A 13,298-nucleotide genomic window follows, 5' to 3' on the forward strand; every position below is an offset into this window, starting at 1 on the left:
AGAAATATCGTAAGTGAAGCCGTCCATCGGATCTTATACATATCTCTCGGTCGTTTACAAATACGAATATGTTTACGTGTGACCTACGTACGTACGACTGAGTATGTGTGCGTTGTGTATGTGTGTACTAAGTCTATCTTTATGTTTATATTACGTACGTATACATAACGTTCGTTTGGATGTACATATACGTTCATAGAATTTCTTCTACGTGTACGATCACACGTTCATAAATATTTACATATTCGTATACATACGTACGCGTACACACATATGTATATATATCTACGCAAATAAAACGAACCATTGGAAGCTTCGTTCAAGGGATACCCATGTAGTACGTATTGACGTAATCATACACGTATTCGGCCGATAACGGTCACGTTTAACGCCACCTTCATCATAGACACTCGTGTTACTTTCCTGTTTCGAAGCATGTCCGCGGAAGAAAACGTTATCCGTTATCCGTATCTGTTGACGGATTCGATATCAATACTACCAGCATACCAAATAGTCCAACTTCGGAAACGATACGCTATGTAGCGCTGATCGTTCGATTATTAGTATCGTATATCTTTTATGTTCGGTTATGGATGATAAACGTTTCAAGGTTAAGCTAAAACGCGGATATGTAGATATGTGACAATGTAGAAAACGATAAAGACCATTTACCGTCTTCCTAAAATCGTTATTTTACGTCGAAGAGGAAAAAAAAATTGAAAATAACGAGCTTATAACTCTTGACTTTTCCCTATTGATAATCCAACCTTCTCCTTCTCCTTAAGGATCATAAATCCTTAAGAAAAAAGAACTAGAGCTAAAGAAAAGCAATTCGATAAAAGATAATGAGATTTTGCGTTGGGAGTTCTGTCGGAGTAGTTGCTAATGAGGGACGATGTAAACACGATGTTGTTAACGAGAGGAAGTATAAATTAATTGCCCTGATAAAATAATCAATCGATCGTTAATCACGACAGATACGGCGAAATTGAATCAACTTTCTTTAAAAGTCCATGGATATAACCCACATCCTCCGCGAAACCACATCCTCTTGATTACGAGTAAAACGTTTCGCGATTGACTCGATTCAGGTCGTCTTGATATAAACAGTTCCTTTTGTGTATCCGAGACGTATACTGTACGCGTCGATACGCAGACGAATACAATTTATATAATTAAAAAAAAAAAAAAAGGAAAAAGAAAAAAGGAAAGAAAAAAGGTCGTGATTTTTCTGATTAGCACAACGTACTTGATTATTTAATTATTTAAATTTAATTTATCTAAAAAAAAAAAAATGGAGGACAACAAGAATCGAGTGAAACTAATGTTAGCGATAGAGAATGATGAAATCGATGAAGCGTTGAAAATCTTGGATGAGGACGACAGTAACGAACTCCTTCAACCACTCGGATTACTCGGCATCACCGTTGTACATTTGGCCGCATGGAAGGGTCATTTGGATTTGTTGAAACGATTTTTAGAGAGAGGTGCCAACATCAAATCTCTCGACAAAATTGGTAGGAGCGCTCTGTTTTATGCCGCACACGCCGGTCATCTCGAGGTAACTCAGTGGCTGCTAAAAAATAAAAGTTCCACGGAAACTAGGATCGGTATCGATTCCTGTCGCAGGCATGGCTTGAAAATCCAAGAAACTAGCAAAGTTGATTGTCGAGTTGGTCAAGACGTTAGTGTTATACTAATTGTTTACGTAATATTATATTTATTGCCGACTCGTTATCGTTTCGTTCTTTATTATCGTCGTTAACAATCGAGCCGACATAGACTTGCATTTTTCGAGACGTATAAGGAAAACTAATGAATATGACTTTTTCTTTTTTCTCTGTGGAATTAACAACGCTTGGTACGACAACCTCGTTGCGACGATATTTTTCTAAATGTAAAAGAAATTGGAATTGCTGGTAGATCATGTAAGGAAAATAACTGGGAGCTAAGCGAAGGGTTGATATACCGGGGAGGAAGAAAAGAAAAAATGAGAGAAAAAAAGAAAAAGAAAGGAAGAAAAAAAAAAGAACAGGAAAAAAATAATCTTCAAATACTATTACGACAATATGTCGTCGTAATAAAGAAACGAATCGATATAGCGAGTAGAAGCGATGATAAAAATCGAATCGGGGAATGTAACGACGAATTTTGATTACTACAGCTGCCGGTACCAGAATGTTGCGGTAGAACTCCTTTGCACCAGGCAGCAAAGAATAATCATTCCGACGTGGTGAAAACTTTGGTGGAGGCTGGTGCGAACGTTAACGCACAGGACGAGCGAGGTATTACGGCATTGCTACTGGCAGGATGTAATGTGAATTCCAACGACGTTATCGAGATGTCGAAGTTCGTTGAAATTATCGACGTTCTCGTTTCTGCGAAGGCTTCGACGAATGTCATACACTCGGGCACAGGTACATATTGTATATATCCAATAAGTACACATACATTACACAGGGTGTCAAGAAAGCATCTCCTTTAATAAATTATAAATAAAAAATCAACATGCGTCGGAGTACAATTTATTGTTCGATAAATTATTCAAGACAGCTTACTAACTGTTTTATCCTTTATTTCCTTTCTTTTCTCTTTTTTCTTTTTTTAAATAAATCGTTTCATGTTTTATGTAAAACAAAACAAAGAAATAAGTATTTCCGTGCTTCTCGTCATCCGCAATTAGCACGCATCGTGAATGTTTTCGAACATCTTCAAAATTTTTGATAGAGAATATTTTTCGAACACCCTGTGTATTTCTACAAAGTTGAAAAATACGTGTCTCGGTTTTTTCTCGAACGTAGCCGCGGGTAAATCATAATGAAGGTAATAGAATGTAAGTACATACGTATTTGCACAGGTTTAACGGCATTGCACCTTGCAACAGCATTGGGAAGTCCTAGGGCGGTAAGAAGGTTGCTCGAAGGTGACGCATGGCCCCTTTTTCAATGCGCCGACACGAAAAGCACACCTCTTCATATTGCGGCAGACGCCGGAAACCTGGAAACTCTACTCGTTCTACTTAAAAAGATACGTAGAGATCACGTCGACATACGCGACAAGGTGAGGATCTTTCGACTCCGCGATAAATTATTATTTTCTTCTCTCAGTGAATCTAATAATGATTTATCATTATTATCGTTTAAAACAAGCGAACATTGATCTATACCTATATACACGCATATACAACAACGTACGCAAAAGTCAGATGCATTTTTTTAGATCGGTCAGACAGCCCTTCACCTAGCTTGTTATCAAGGTCATCGTGAATGCGCCCGAGTTTTGATCGACCACGGTGGCTATCTATCGGCTGAAACGAAAAGCGGTGTCACCGTTATTGACGTCGTGTTTGCTCACATACCAGGTCCAATATCGTTTTTAACGGATATCATGGATACTCGTGTTCGATTTATCAATCATCAAAATATTGGCGAAGATGCTCATGTAATAAGCTTTTTATTATCCGTTGTTATGAAAGTCAAAGAAATCGGTACATCCCTCGGTTTATCTCGTTTTAAGAGATACGTCTTTCTTTCAGATTTCCATCGACTTTAGCATTTTGGCGCCGCACAGTGAGTTACAAACAAACGTTATCATAGCTCTTATAGCAGCTGCCTCGAACGTCGAACAATTGGGAATTTTACAACATCCATTGATCGAATCGTTTCTTCATTTGAAATGGGCGAAATTGCGTGTCTTTTTTTTCCTTCTGGTATTCCTTTACGTATCTTTCGTTCTCTCTCTCTCAACATTCGCCATAACTCTTCTTCGACAAGGTAACTGTCACGTACCGCAAATCGTACTTAGTATATGTTCGACCATGTTGCTACTTTATAACACTGCCCAGGTTATGATGTTACCAAGGTAACAAATATTATCATACGTTATTAACAGATTTTTCTTTCAACATTATTATTTCTTATCGAAGAATAAATTATCTTTTAATAGACATTACATAAGACAATTCGAAACATGGCTCTCCTTCATTAGCGCCGCTTTATCGTTCATGGTCTGCATGATCGTCGACAATATACGTTTCGTCGTGATCACGTCAAACGGTATACGCACACCCGAGTTGGTATTACATTCCATCAGTATCGCAATTTTGTTGGGTTGGATACAAATGATGCTGCTTATAGGACGTTTTCCAACTTGGGGATATTACGCGCTTATGTTTTCAACAGTCTTATCGAATATATTGAAGGTTTGCATCTTTGGCTATTACCCGATTCAAATTCATAGGCATATTTTAGGTTGATCCACGGATTATGACAACGAAGACATCTTTTTTTTATATACGTGTGTATGTGTGTATGTATGTATGCATGTATGCATGTATATATGTAGATACGTATATAAAAATCTCTTGTCCAGTGTCGACAAATCCACGACTGAATTAATTCATTCGTTATTCGATACTTTTAGGTACTCCTAGCGTTCGTTTGTATGATTTTTGGATTCGCTTTGAGTTTCACTGTTTTATTCCATAATAACGAACAGTTCCACGATTGTTGGAAAGCCATAGTGAAGACCGTGGTAATGATGATGGGCGAATACGATTACGAGAATCTTTTTCCAAGCGATACCAAGGGCGATAAGTCTTTTCTAACGGTCACCAGTCGGGTCATCTTTCTTGGCTTTATAATACTCGCAAGTATGGTTCTAATGAACCTGATGATCGGCCTCGCGGTCAACGACATTCAAGGCCTACAGAAAGAGGTATATGTTCGTATATTACATACATATGTACATATATCCGTACATACGTACATACATATACAAAAGGCAAATACGAAGCAACTTGTCAGAGCAAACACGAACGAGGTGTTTCATCCTTCGAACGTTCTCGAATCTCAACGACGACGGGACGTACGATTTCACTCGGCTCTTTATTTCCAGGGCCACATTCGTCGATTGCTCAAACAGGCAGAATTCGTGGCACATTTGGAGAAACTAACTTCTCATCAAATTTTCAAAAGCAACTGGTTACATCCTTGGTTTAGGACTATCGTCAATTCGCGGCGCGTAGTTACGACGAAAATGTTGCTGCACTGTCGCGACAATAATCTTTACGAATCCTTTCGTGGAATATCCATCGAATTGATGGAATCGTTGTTTCTCTTGGCCTCGAGGAATAATCAGCAAAATGAACGGTACGTACATATTTATGTATGTTCATCGAAAGAGATACAAAATATGAGAAGAAAAATAGAAAAGAAATAAACGATTAAACGAGTAAATATGTAATTTAATATGTTTACATTTCAGCAATCGTGTCGGTTTTAAATCAAGTCGTATCGACACGAACGCGATGTCTTTATTGATCAACTTGCAAGAACAGATTCAACAATTACAGAAACTTTATTGTCCATCTATTCCCGACAGACGTTCGAAATTATTTGGTAAACGATTAATTCGTAGAAGATTAAGCTGGGACGTTTAATACGATGTAAAGAAGAAAAACAAAAAGACAACGAGAAACGGAAAAAAAATATTTTTTGTACATTATATCTTTCGTAAGAAACACTTTGTCAATGTAGTATGTAAGTAATATAAAAACATATCTTCTATTGAATAATAAAATGTTTAAATATCTTCTCGTGTGTATGCATATATATATATATATATATATATATATATATATATATATATATATTACTCGTTATAGTATTACTCGACCGTTATTAACAGAAATATCGTTTACGTTACACGAAGAATATAGGTAGGTAACGTATTTAAAGCGTACAGACTTTGCGAGGAGACGTAAAACGCATGGCCAAGTGCAGGTCGATAAAGTAGAATATCTTTTTATGTACCGAGTCAGACCGGTGCCGTTCTTATTATGTTCTCTCGTCGTTATAGATGTCCCTGCGAGACCATTAAAATTAAAACTGATCACTCGATACATTTAAAAGATATAAGAAGACAGGCGTATAGCGTATTATACTTACGACAGTACTGCAACGACTATGCACACATACGCGCACACGTACGCACACATTCGTCGATATCATCGAAGAAAATAAAATGAAGATGAAGAAAAAAAAAAAGAAGAAAAAAAAAGGAAAGGCTAAAGTTACCCGTCGTAAATTAAAATGAAAAAGATATATAAGTAACAATCTTTCCGAGTAGTAACGTACGGCCGACTTATTCGTTTCGAATTCGTTTAATTTCCGAACCGAAAACATCGAAGATCGGGGAAAATCGTCGGGCGTGGAAATGGAAACCCATAGCGATATCCGACGAATTTAGAAGCTTTCACGACGTATTAAATTTTCAACATCACGCCGACGATTATATACGTTTCAACGTGTAGCCACGATCCGTCGACGATCGCCGTCGTAATTTCGAAAGCACCGTGCTTGCGCCGCGCCATATTTTTTCTCTCTCTCTCTCTCTCTCTCTCTTTCTTTCTTTCTTTTTCTTTTTTTTGCACTCTTCGTCGACGTCGTCGTCGTGGTCGTCGTCGTCGTCGTCGTCGTCGTCGTCGCGGAAAACGCGTAGTGCTCGAAATTTTGTCGCGTTGACTCTCACCTCGTTCATAATCTCGAAGAATTTGCTTAGCAAATATATGTGTATGCGTGCAAATACATGTATGGACGTATATACAATATATACACGCGTGGATATTATGTACGTATACGTATGTATATATGTATATATATATATATACACCATACGTAGACGTACACGTATTGGTACACGCGTTAAACGCAGCACGCACGCACGTACACGTAGATCGTCGATATAAAACTGTACTTGGTCCGACGTTGACAAAATACCATGCGCGTATGAATGTTGCTCTTCACGCGGATTTTCCCGTTTCTATGGAAATTACGCGGCGTTAAACCCGTACGACCACCGATCGTATTTCCAATTACGCAATTGGCATAATTACGATAATGTACATACATAGATACGCGTATATACGTTAATACAGAGACATACAGATAGATAGATAGATGGATAGATGGATACGCGGAGGAATCGACGCTCTCGACGAGTAAAGGGATTACGCGCTAGAATTCGAACTCATTAATGGGTCCCCGTTTTCGACCGTTATCGAACCGATCGAGAATCCGTAAATACAATCTACGAAATAGTCTATTACGAACTAATCTCGATCGCACTAATTAATCAATCGTACTGGTCGGTAATACCACAAAGTTTTTTCCTTTTAAAACACGCCATCTATCGAACGTTAACTTGTTCGAACGACGAAGCGTGTCCTATCGTTCGTAATTTCTAATTTCAACGCGAAAGATAAAAATATAAACGTTCCAATAAGGAGACATTAGAATCGAAATTTAAGAAAAATCTATAGGCATCGACCGTTGGATCGGCGAGTGTGTACATATGTACGTTGGGATGTAAAAACGTATATATATATATATATAGTATGTATATATGTACATACACACATATACACACGTATCCGTGGCTCTCTCTTTCTTTGGCAGTTAGTCGGAGGAGTAGGAGTAGAAATCGGACGGTTAGAAGAGGGACGGTAGAGGGGAGGTCGGGCTCGATCGGGCGGGCTCGGCGGGCGGTCGGGTTAGCTCGGCTCGGCCGTGGCTGCCTGCCATGACTGGCCGGTGTGTCTGCGTCGCGGGGGGCGAGGTGGCGCGTCGGCGCGCCGGCGAATACGCCGTCGTGATTGGTCGTCGCGTGGGAGAGCCGCCCGCCCGAGCTCGGCGTCGCCGGCAGTCGGCACCGAGCATCCAGGCAGAGTAGATCGACCGATCTGGCCTCGAGACACGGGCGAGAGCGAGCGAGCGAGCGAGAGAGAGAGAGGACAGGGTAGCGCGCGCGCACGCAGCAGCTCTCTCGTCGCCGCTTACATCGTGATAGAAAAGGGAGAAAGAAAGAGAAAGAGAGGGAGAGAGAGAGAGAGAAAGAGAGCGAGCGAAAGAGAAAAAGAGAGAGAGAGAGAGAGAGAGAGAGTTTGTCGACGGTGTGTGTTGGTTGGTGTGTGTGTGTGTGTACGTGATTTTAACAGTAGCGAGCGAGCGCGCACGTAGAGCTTATCGCGCGGGGCTGCTCTCGGTCGCTCGCTGCTTTTACCTTCTCGGTATCCCGCGAGCGGGCACGATGGCCGGCCGGCGCGTGGACCGGCACCAACAGCATTACAACAAGTATCAGTATTATCGTCGTCATTATCACGGACTACTACTGTCATCGTTGTCGTCGTCTTCTTCTTCCCCATCGTCCTCGTCATCGTCGCCGTCGTCGTCTTCTTCTTCTTCTTCTTCTCCTTCATCTTCTTCTTCGTCAGCTTTGTCGTCGTTGTCATCTCGTTATCTTGGACGGCCACTTTCTCCTCGTCGTCGTAGTCGCGGATTCGCTAGCGTGCTTCGCCGCCCGTGCTTTTACCTTAGCCAACAAACCGAGCTTCAACAAAACGAGGATAAAACGCATTACCGGCAATTAAGTAGACGCGAACCGATCTCTTCTCTTCTTCTCATCGCTATAATCACGGCAGCAGGAGCGAAGGCTCAGATAGCAAAGGAAGAAGAAGTAGCAGCAAGAGCAGTGGCAATAGCATCGGCAGCAGCAACGATATTATTATCATCGGTAGCAGTTAACGAATTACCGGCTACGGTAGCATTAGCAGAGGTATCGTCGACAGTATCGCAAGAAGAAGAAGAAGAATCGGTAGCATTGGCAACAGTAGCAGTAACAGCAACAGCAACAGTAGCAGCAGCACTAGCAACAGTAGCAGCAGCAGTATCAGTATCAGTATCAACGGTACCAGCAGTACCAGTACCAGTACCAGTAGCAGCAACAGCAGCAGCATCGTCGTCGTCGTCGTCGTCGTCGTTGTCGTCGTTGTCGTCGTCGTTGTCGTCGTTGTCGTCGCGAGGATTCGCGGTGCGAGAAGATCGCGAGGTTCGGCTCGGTTGCGCCGTGCATTAAGAGCGCCGCGCGGCCACGCGCGCGCGCCACGCATATATAAACACACATTATATATATATATATATATATCTCTATCTTCTTCGCGTACACGCACCACCTTCTATTATACTATAAACGGCAACGCGCAACGCAGCACACGAGGCTCGACGCGACACGTAAAACGTACATCCATCTAATCTCTCTTTTCCACCGTCCACCGTACTATTCCTCGTTTTTTCCTCTATCCATCCATCCGACCAAAATATATACGACTTCTTTCCACGTACTTTGCTTCTTCCTCTCTCTCTCTATCTATCTATCCATCTACCTCTCTCTCTCTCTCTCTCTCTCTCTCCCCCCACCTCTCTCTATTTCTCTCGACTCTGTTTTTTTCCCTTCCTTCGTGCCCTTCCTCACCCTCGACCATTCCGCTTATTCACGTTTCTCCGACGTGTTGCTGCTGCCCCACCGATCGGTGGTGCGTCTCTATCTTTCACTCTCCTCTTTTTCCCTTTTCTTCCTTTTCCCTTTCTTATCTCTCATACCCTTTTTCTATCTCCTATTCTCGCACGTGCGATATTACTGTGTCGTCGTCGTCGTCGTCGTCGTACACGCGCTTATTCGTTACTCGTGTTTTTTTATCCTCTTTCTGTGTGCCGCCGCGCAACGCGGGAATAATTCTAGGAAGAGAAGAAAGAGGATCAATAAGAGGAAGAACGAGAGAAAGAAATTTGAAGAAACAGACGAGTCGAGAAGAAAAGAAAAGAAAAGAGAAGAAGAAAGAAAGAAAGAAAGAAAGAAAGAAAAGTGCTTCAGTGCTCTTTGTCGCTCGTCGTGGTGGTCCCCCGCCCCCACCCCAACCCCTTCGAACCCCACGCCGCAACGTTTCAACGAATCGTGCGTTTCTCATAGTGTTGTTGCCCCCACCCCCTTATACACCCCTCGGAACCCGTGAAACCCCTTTTACTCGTGGCCGCAGTCAGCCACCCATTTAACCCGGATCCCCTCCCCCCTTCGGATTAAAAGTGACCGAAAGAAAAGGTGCTGAAAATCGAAACTTTAACTCGACTTGTACTACTTGATACTTATTCTCTATTTTCGATTCGATCTCGCGGTTACGAGAGTGTTTTAGAGGTTCGCGGCCGACGGCCGGTTAAAGAGTGTCGACGAAAAGCCAAAGAAGAAAGGAAAGAGAAGAAAGAAGATATAACGGAGGAAGAAAGTACGTTAAAGAAAGAAACGGAGAGAGAGGAAAGATATAATAGAAGCAACGTTGAATAAAACGTTATTAAACGAAGCTACGTTGAATAAAGAAAAAGAAAAAGATATCGAGCAAAGGACGTTACGAAGCAACGTATAGAGAGAGAGGAGCTGTAGAGAAAGAAAGAGAAGAAAGAAAGAAAGAGAGAGAGAGAGAGAAAGAGAGAGAGAACGACAGATTCGAATTTCCCGCCTCGGCTTCTCTCTCTCTCCTTCCCTCCCTCCCCCTCCAAGTTCGGGCGTTCGCCGCGACAACCGACCGACCGACCACCCACCCGCCACCTATCGTCGTCCCTTCTCCCCTCCCCTCCTCTCTTCCACCTCCTCCTACTACTGCTACTCCCCACTCTCTCTCTTCTCCCCCCACCCCTTCTCTTCAAAACTCCAACCCCAACACACCGTTCGCACCGTAACGGTCATCGCACCACGCGCTCTCTCCTCTCTCGTTCCTCCTCTCTGTTTGACGTCGGCCCTCGTAAAGGGAGGAAAGGGCCGAGAGAGAGAATAAGCGCGAAAATACAACAACAACAACGACAACAACAACAACAACAACAACAGTAGCAACAGCATTAATAACAACGACAACAGCATCAGTGGGATCATCGACGTCATCGTTACCATCGTTGTTCTTCGTCGTCGTCATCCAAACAACGAGGATCGTATTAACGATACACGAAGATCATTCGTCGTCACGACGTTGCGTTGTTGGTGATCGTTTCGACGATTACAAAGGAAATCGTCGTCGTCGTCGTTGTAGTTTTTGTGCTTTTCGTTCTTCTTCCTCTCGTCGTTGTTGTTGTTATCGTTGTCATCGTCATTGTCATCATCGTCGCCGTCGTCATTCTGTCGTCGTCGTCGTTGTTGTTGTTGTTGTTATCATTATTATTATTATTATTATTATCATTATTATCATTATTATTACTATTATTACTATTATTACTATTACTACTACTACTACTACTACTACTACTACTACTACTACCACTACTACTACTACTATTATTACTCTCATTATTATCATCATTATTATTATTATTATTATCCTTGTTGGTTATTGTTGTTGCGAGGGAGGACGACGAGGAAGAGAAGAAAAAGATTGTGGAAGAAGAGGATAAGAGAGAGAGAGAGAAAGATTGAGAAAGAGAAGTGAAAAGTAAAAGTTTTAAAGTAAGAATAAAAGGCGGAGGAGTAAAGTGAAGGAAAACGACAAAAAATAGTAGAGGAAGGAGTAGAGGAGGAGGAAGAAGAAGAATTAAGAATAATAATAAAAAGAAAGACGACGACGACGACGACGGTGGCCGTCGCCCGGCCCGCAATAATGCCGCACGTCAGCAGCAGCGGCGGCGGCGACGATCTCGGTAGCGAGGACGAGGTCAAGGTTTTCAAGGATGAGGGTGAGGACGAGAAGAGGTCCTCGGAAAACCTCACCGAAGAGAAGAGCTCCCTCATCGACCTTACGGAGTCCGAGGTGCGCTACGATAATCATCATCATTATCATCATCATACACCTCTTACTACTACTACTACTACTACTACTACCACTACTAGCACTACTACTACTACTACTACTACTAGCACTACTACTACTACTACTACTACTTCTAGTAGTAATAATAATACTACTACTAGTCTTCATCCTCATCATCAATACAACTACGTCCTACGTCATTCTTCTATAATTACCGGGAGAGACGGGACACCATCCCATAAGGACGATGATGTGTGTGTGTTGTTGCAGGAAAAGGGCTCGCTCGCCGCTGGGAGCTACGCTACGACGGGCAAGACGTCGGCCAGGTCCGACCTCAGTCCCGTTTTTGGTAAGTCCTCGAACAAATTCTTATATTTCTTTTTTTTTTCTCTCGGACGTTTGTGTATTTAATATGCATACGTACGTAGCAGGTACGCGTAGGTACTTCTTGTACGTGCGTACGCTCACGGACACATTTTCTTTTTCTTTTTTTTCTCTTTTTTATTTTTTTTCTCGTACAATTTTTATCTCCATTTTTTATTTTTACCGCATTGTGATGTTTTTATTTATTTATTTATTTATTTAGTCTTTTCTTTTTTCGTTTTGTTTCTTCATTTCCTTCTCTCTTTCTTTCTCTTCGAATCAAATACGACGTTATGTTTTTTGAGATAGGCGTACCGTGCGTCGAACGCGAGTATGTATTTTTATCGTTTTACGAATCGTCCTACGAATTTTAATATCTCGTCTATTATTAAGTTCTTTAAGATGGACGAATTCCGTTTACGTTATTAACTTTCTTTTTTTTTTTTTTTTTTTTTTTTTTTTTGTTTGAGACTTAAAATTGGTGGAATTGTTAAGCGGCTTTTCTTTTTGTTCGTATTTGAAATGTATGTAATGTATAATTTTTTTTTTCTTTTTTTTTTTTTTTTTTGTCGTTTAAATAGTAACCAATTACAGCAAAGAAAAGTTGTTTCCTACTCTTTTTCGGTAAACCGATCTTATTGTTCTCTCTTTCTCTTTGGCATAATTGGTATACGTATGTCGACGACGGCAACTAATGGACTCCACGCGTTCAATCGTTTTAATGCCTTGGAAGGTGTCCCTTTGAACTTTCCGGCGAGGAAAACTGGACACCCGGATTTTGCAATATTTTTGTTTGTCTCTTTTCTTTCTTTTTTCTTTCTTTCTTTCTTTCTATTTTTCTCTTTTTGATTATTTCCCTTTCTCTTTTACTTCTTTTTTTTTTCCAAAGTTTTAAACGTTCGTATGAGAGTCCTCTCAGAGTACACGTGTATGTGCGTCGCCGATTTATGGTAAAAACTCGATGAAAGAAACGACGTTATGTCTAACCGAGCGTAACATCGTCGCCTGGAAAGAGAGACAGAGAGACGGATTTAAAAAAAAAAAAAAGAAAGAGAAATAGAGAGAGAGAGAGAGAGAGAAAGAGAGAAAGAGAGGAGAAATAGAGAAGCCGTTAATTAAAAAGAAAATTTTATTCATTTTCCTCTAAATAATCTTATTCCTCGGACGCTAAGTCGATTCCTTTCCAGATCGTTGAAAAATTAACTCGTCTCCGTAATAAACGCGTTACGTTACCCTGAGATAACATACTATATATGTATAGTAGTATGTGTTTGTTCCTCTCATCGTGACTACGAGAGCGGAAGCGCGCGTCCAC

General features: G+C 41.3%; 2 protein-coding genes across 4 annotated transcripts in view; both read left to right on the top strand.

Moving 5' to 3' along the window:
• Window positions 1-136: 136 nt before the first annotated feature.
• On the top strand, window positions 137-5,586 carry LOC127061542 (transient receptor potential channel pyrexia-like). The gene is made up of 9 exons (XM_050988568.1): window positions 137-1,684; window positions 2,165-2,417; window positions 2,858-3,060; window positions 3,220-3,441; window positions 3,536-3,861; window positions 3,946-4,201; window positions 4,423-4,716; window positions 4,897-5,150; window positions 5,266-5,586. The coding sequence occupies exons 1-9, from the start codon at window positions 1,295-1,297 to the stop codon at window positions 5,438-5,440; spliced, it is 2,373 nt and encodes a 790-aa protein (XP_050844525.1). The 5' UTR covers window positions 137-1,294; the 3' UTR covers window positions 5,441-5,586.
• Window positions 5,587-11,431: 5,845 nt separating this feature from the next.
• The window catches only part of LOC127061696 (protein pangolin, isoforms A/H/I/S-like), a 141,735-nt gene continuing 139,868 nt past the window's right edge, over window positions 11,432-13,298 (top strand). For all 3 annotated transcript variants that reach the window (XR_007780934.1, XM_050988950.1, XM_050988960.1), the window contains exons 1-2: window positions 11,432-11,620; window positions 11,891-11,969. Coding sequence is in view for 2 of the 3 variants with exons in the window: in XM_050988950.1 (XP_050844907.1) it covers window positions 11,471-11,620; window positions 11,891-11,969 (229 nt within the window). In the remaining variant the exon portion in view is untranslated. The remainder of the gene's footprint in view (window positions 11,621-11,890; window positions 11,970-13,298) is intronic.

The sequence above is a fragment of the Vespula vulgaris genome, chromosome 1 (assembly GCF_905475345.1).
Source record: "Vespula vulgaris chromosome 1, iyVesVulg1.1, whole genome shotgun sequence".
Lineage (NCBI taxonomy): Eukaryota > Metazoa > Arthropoda > Insecta > Hymenoptera > Vespidae > Vespula > Vespula vulgaris.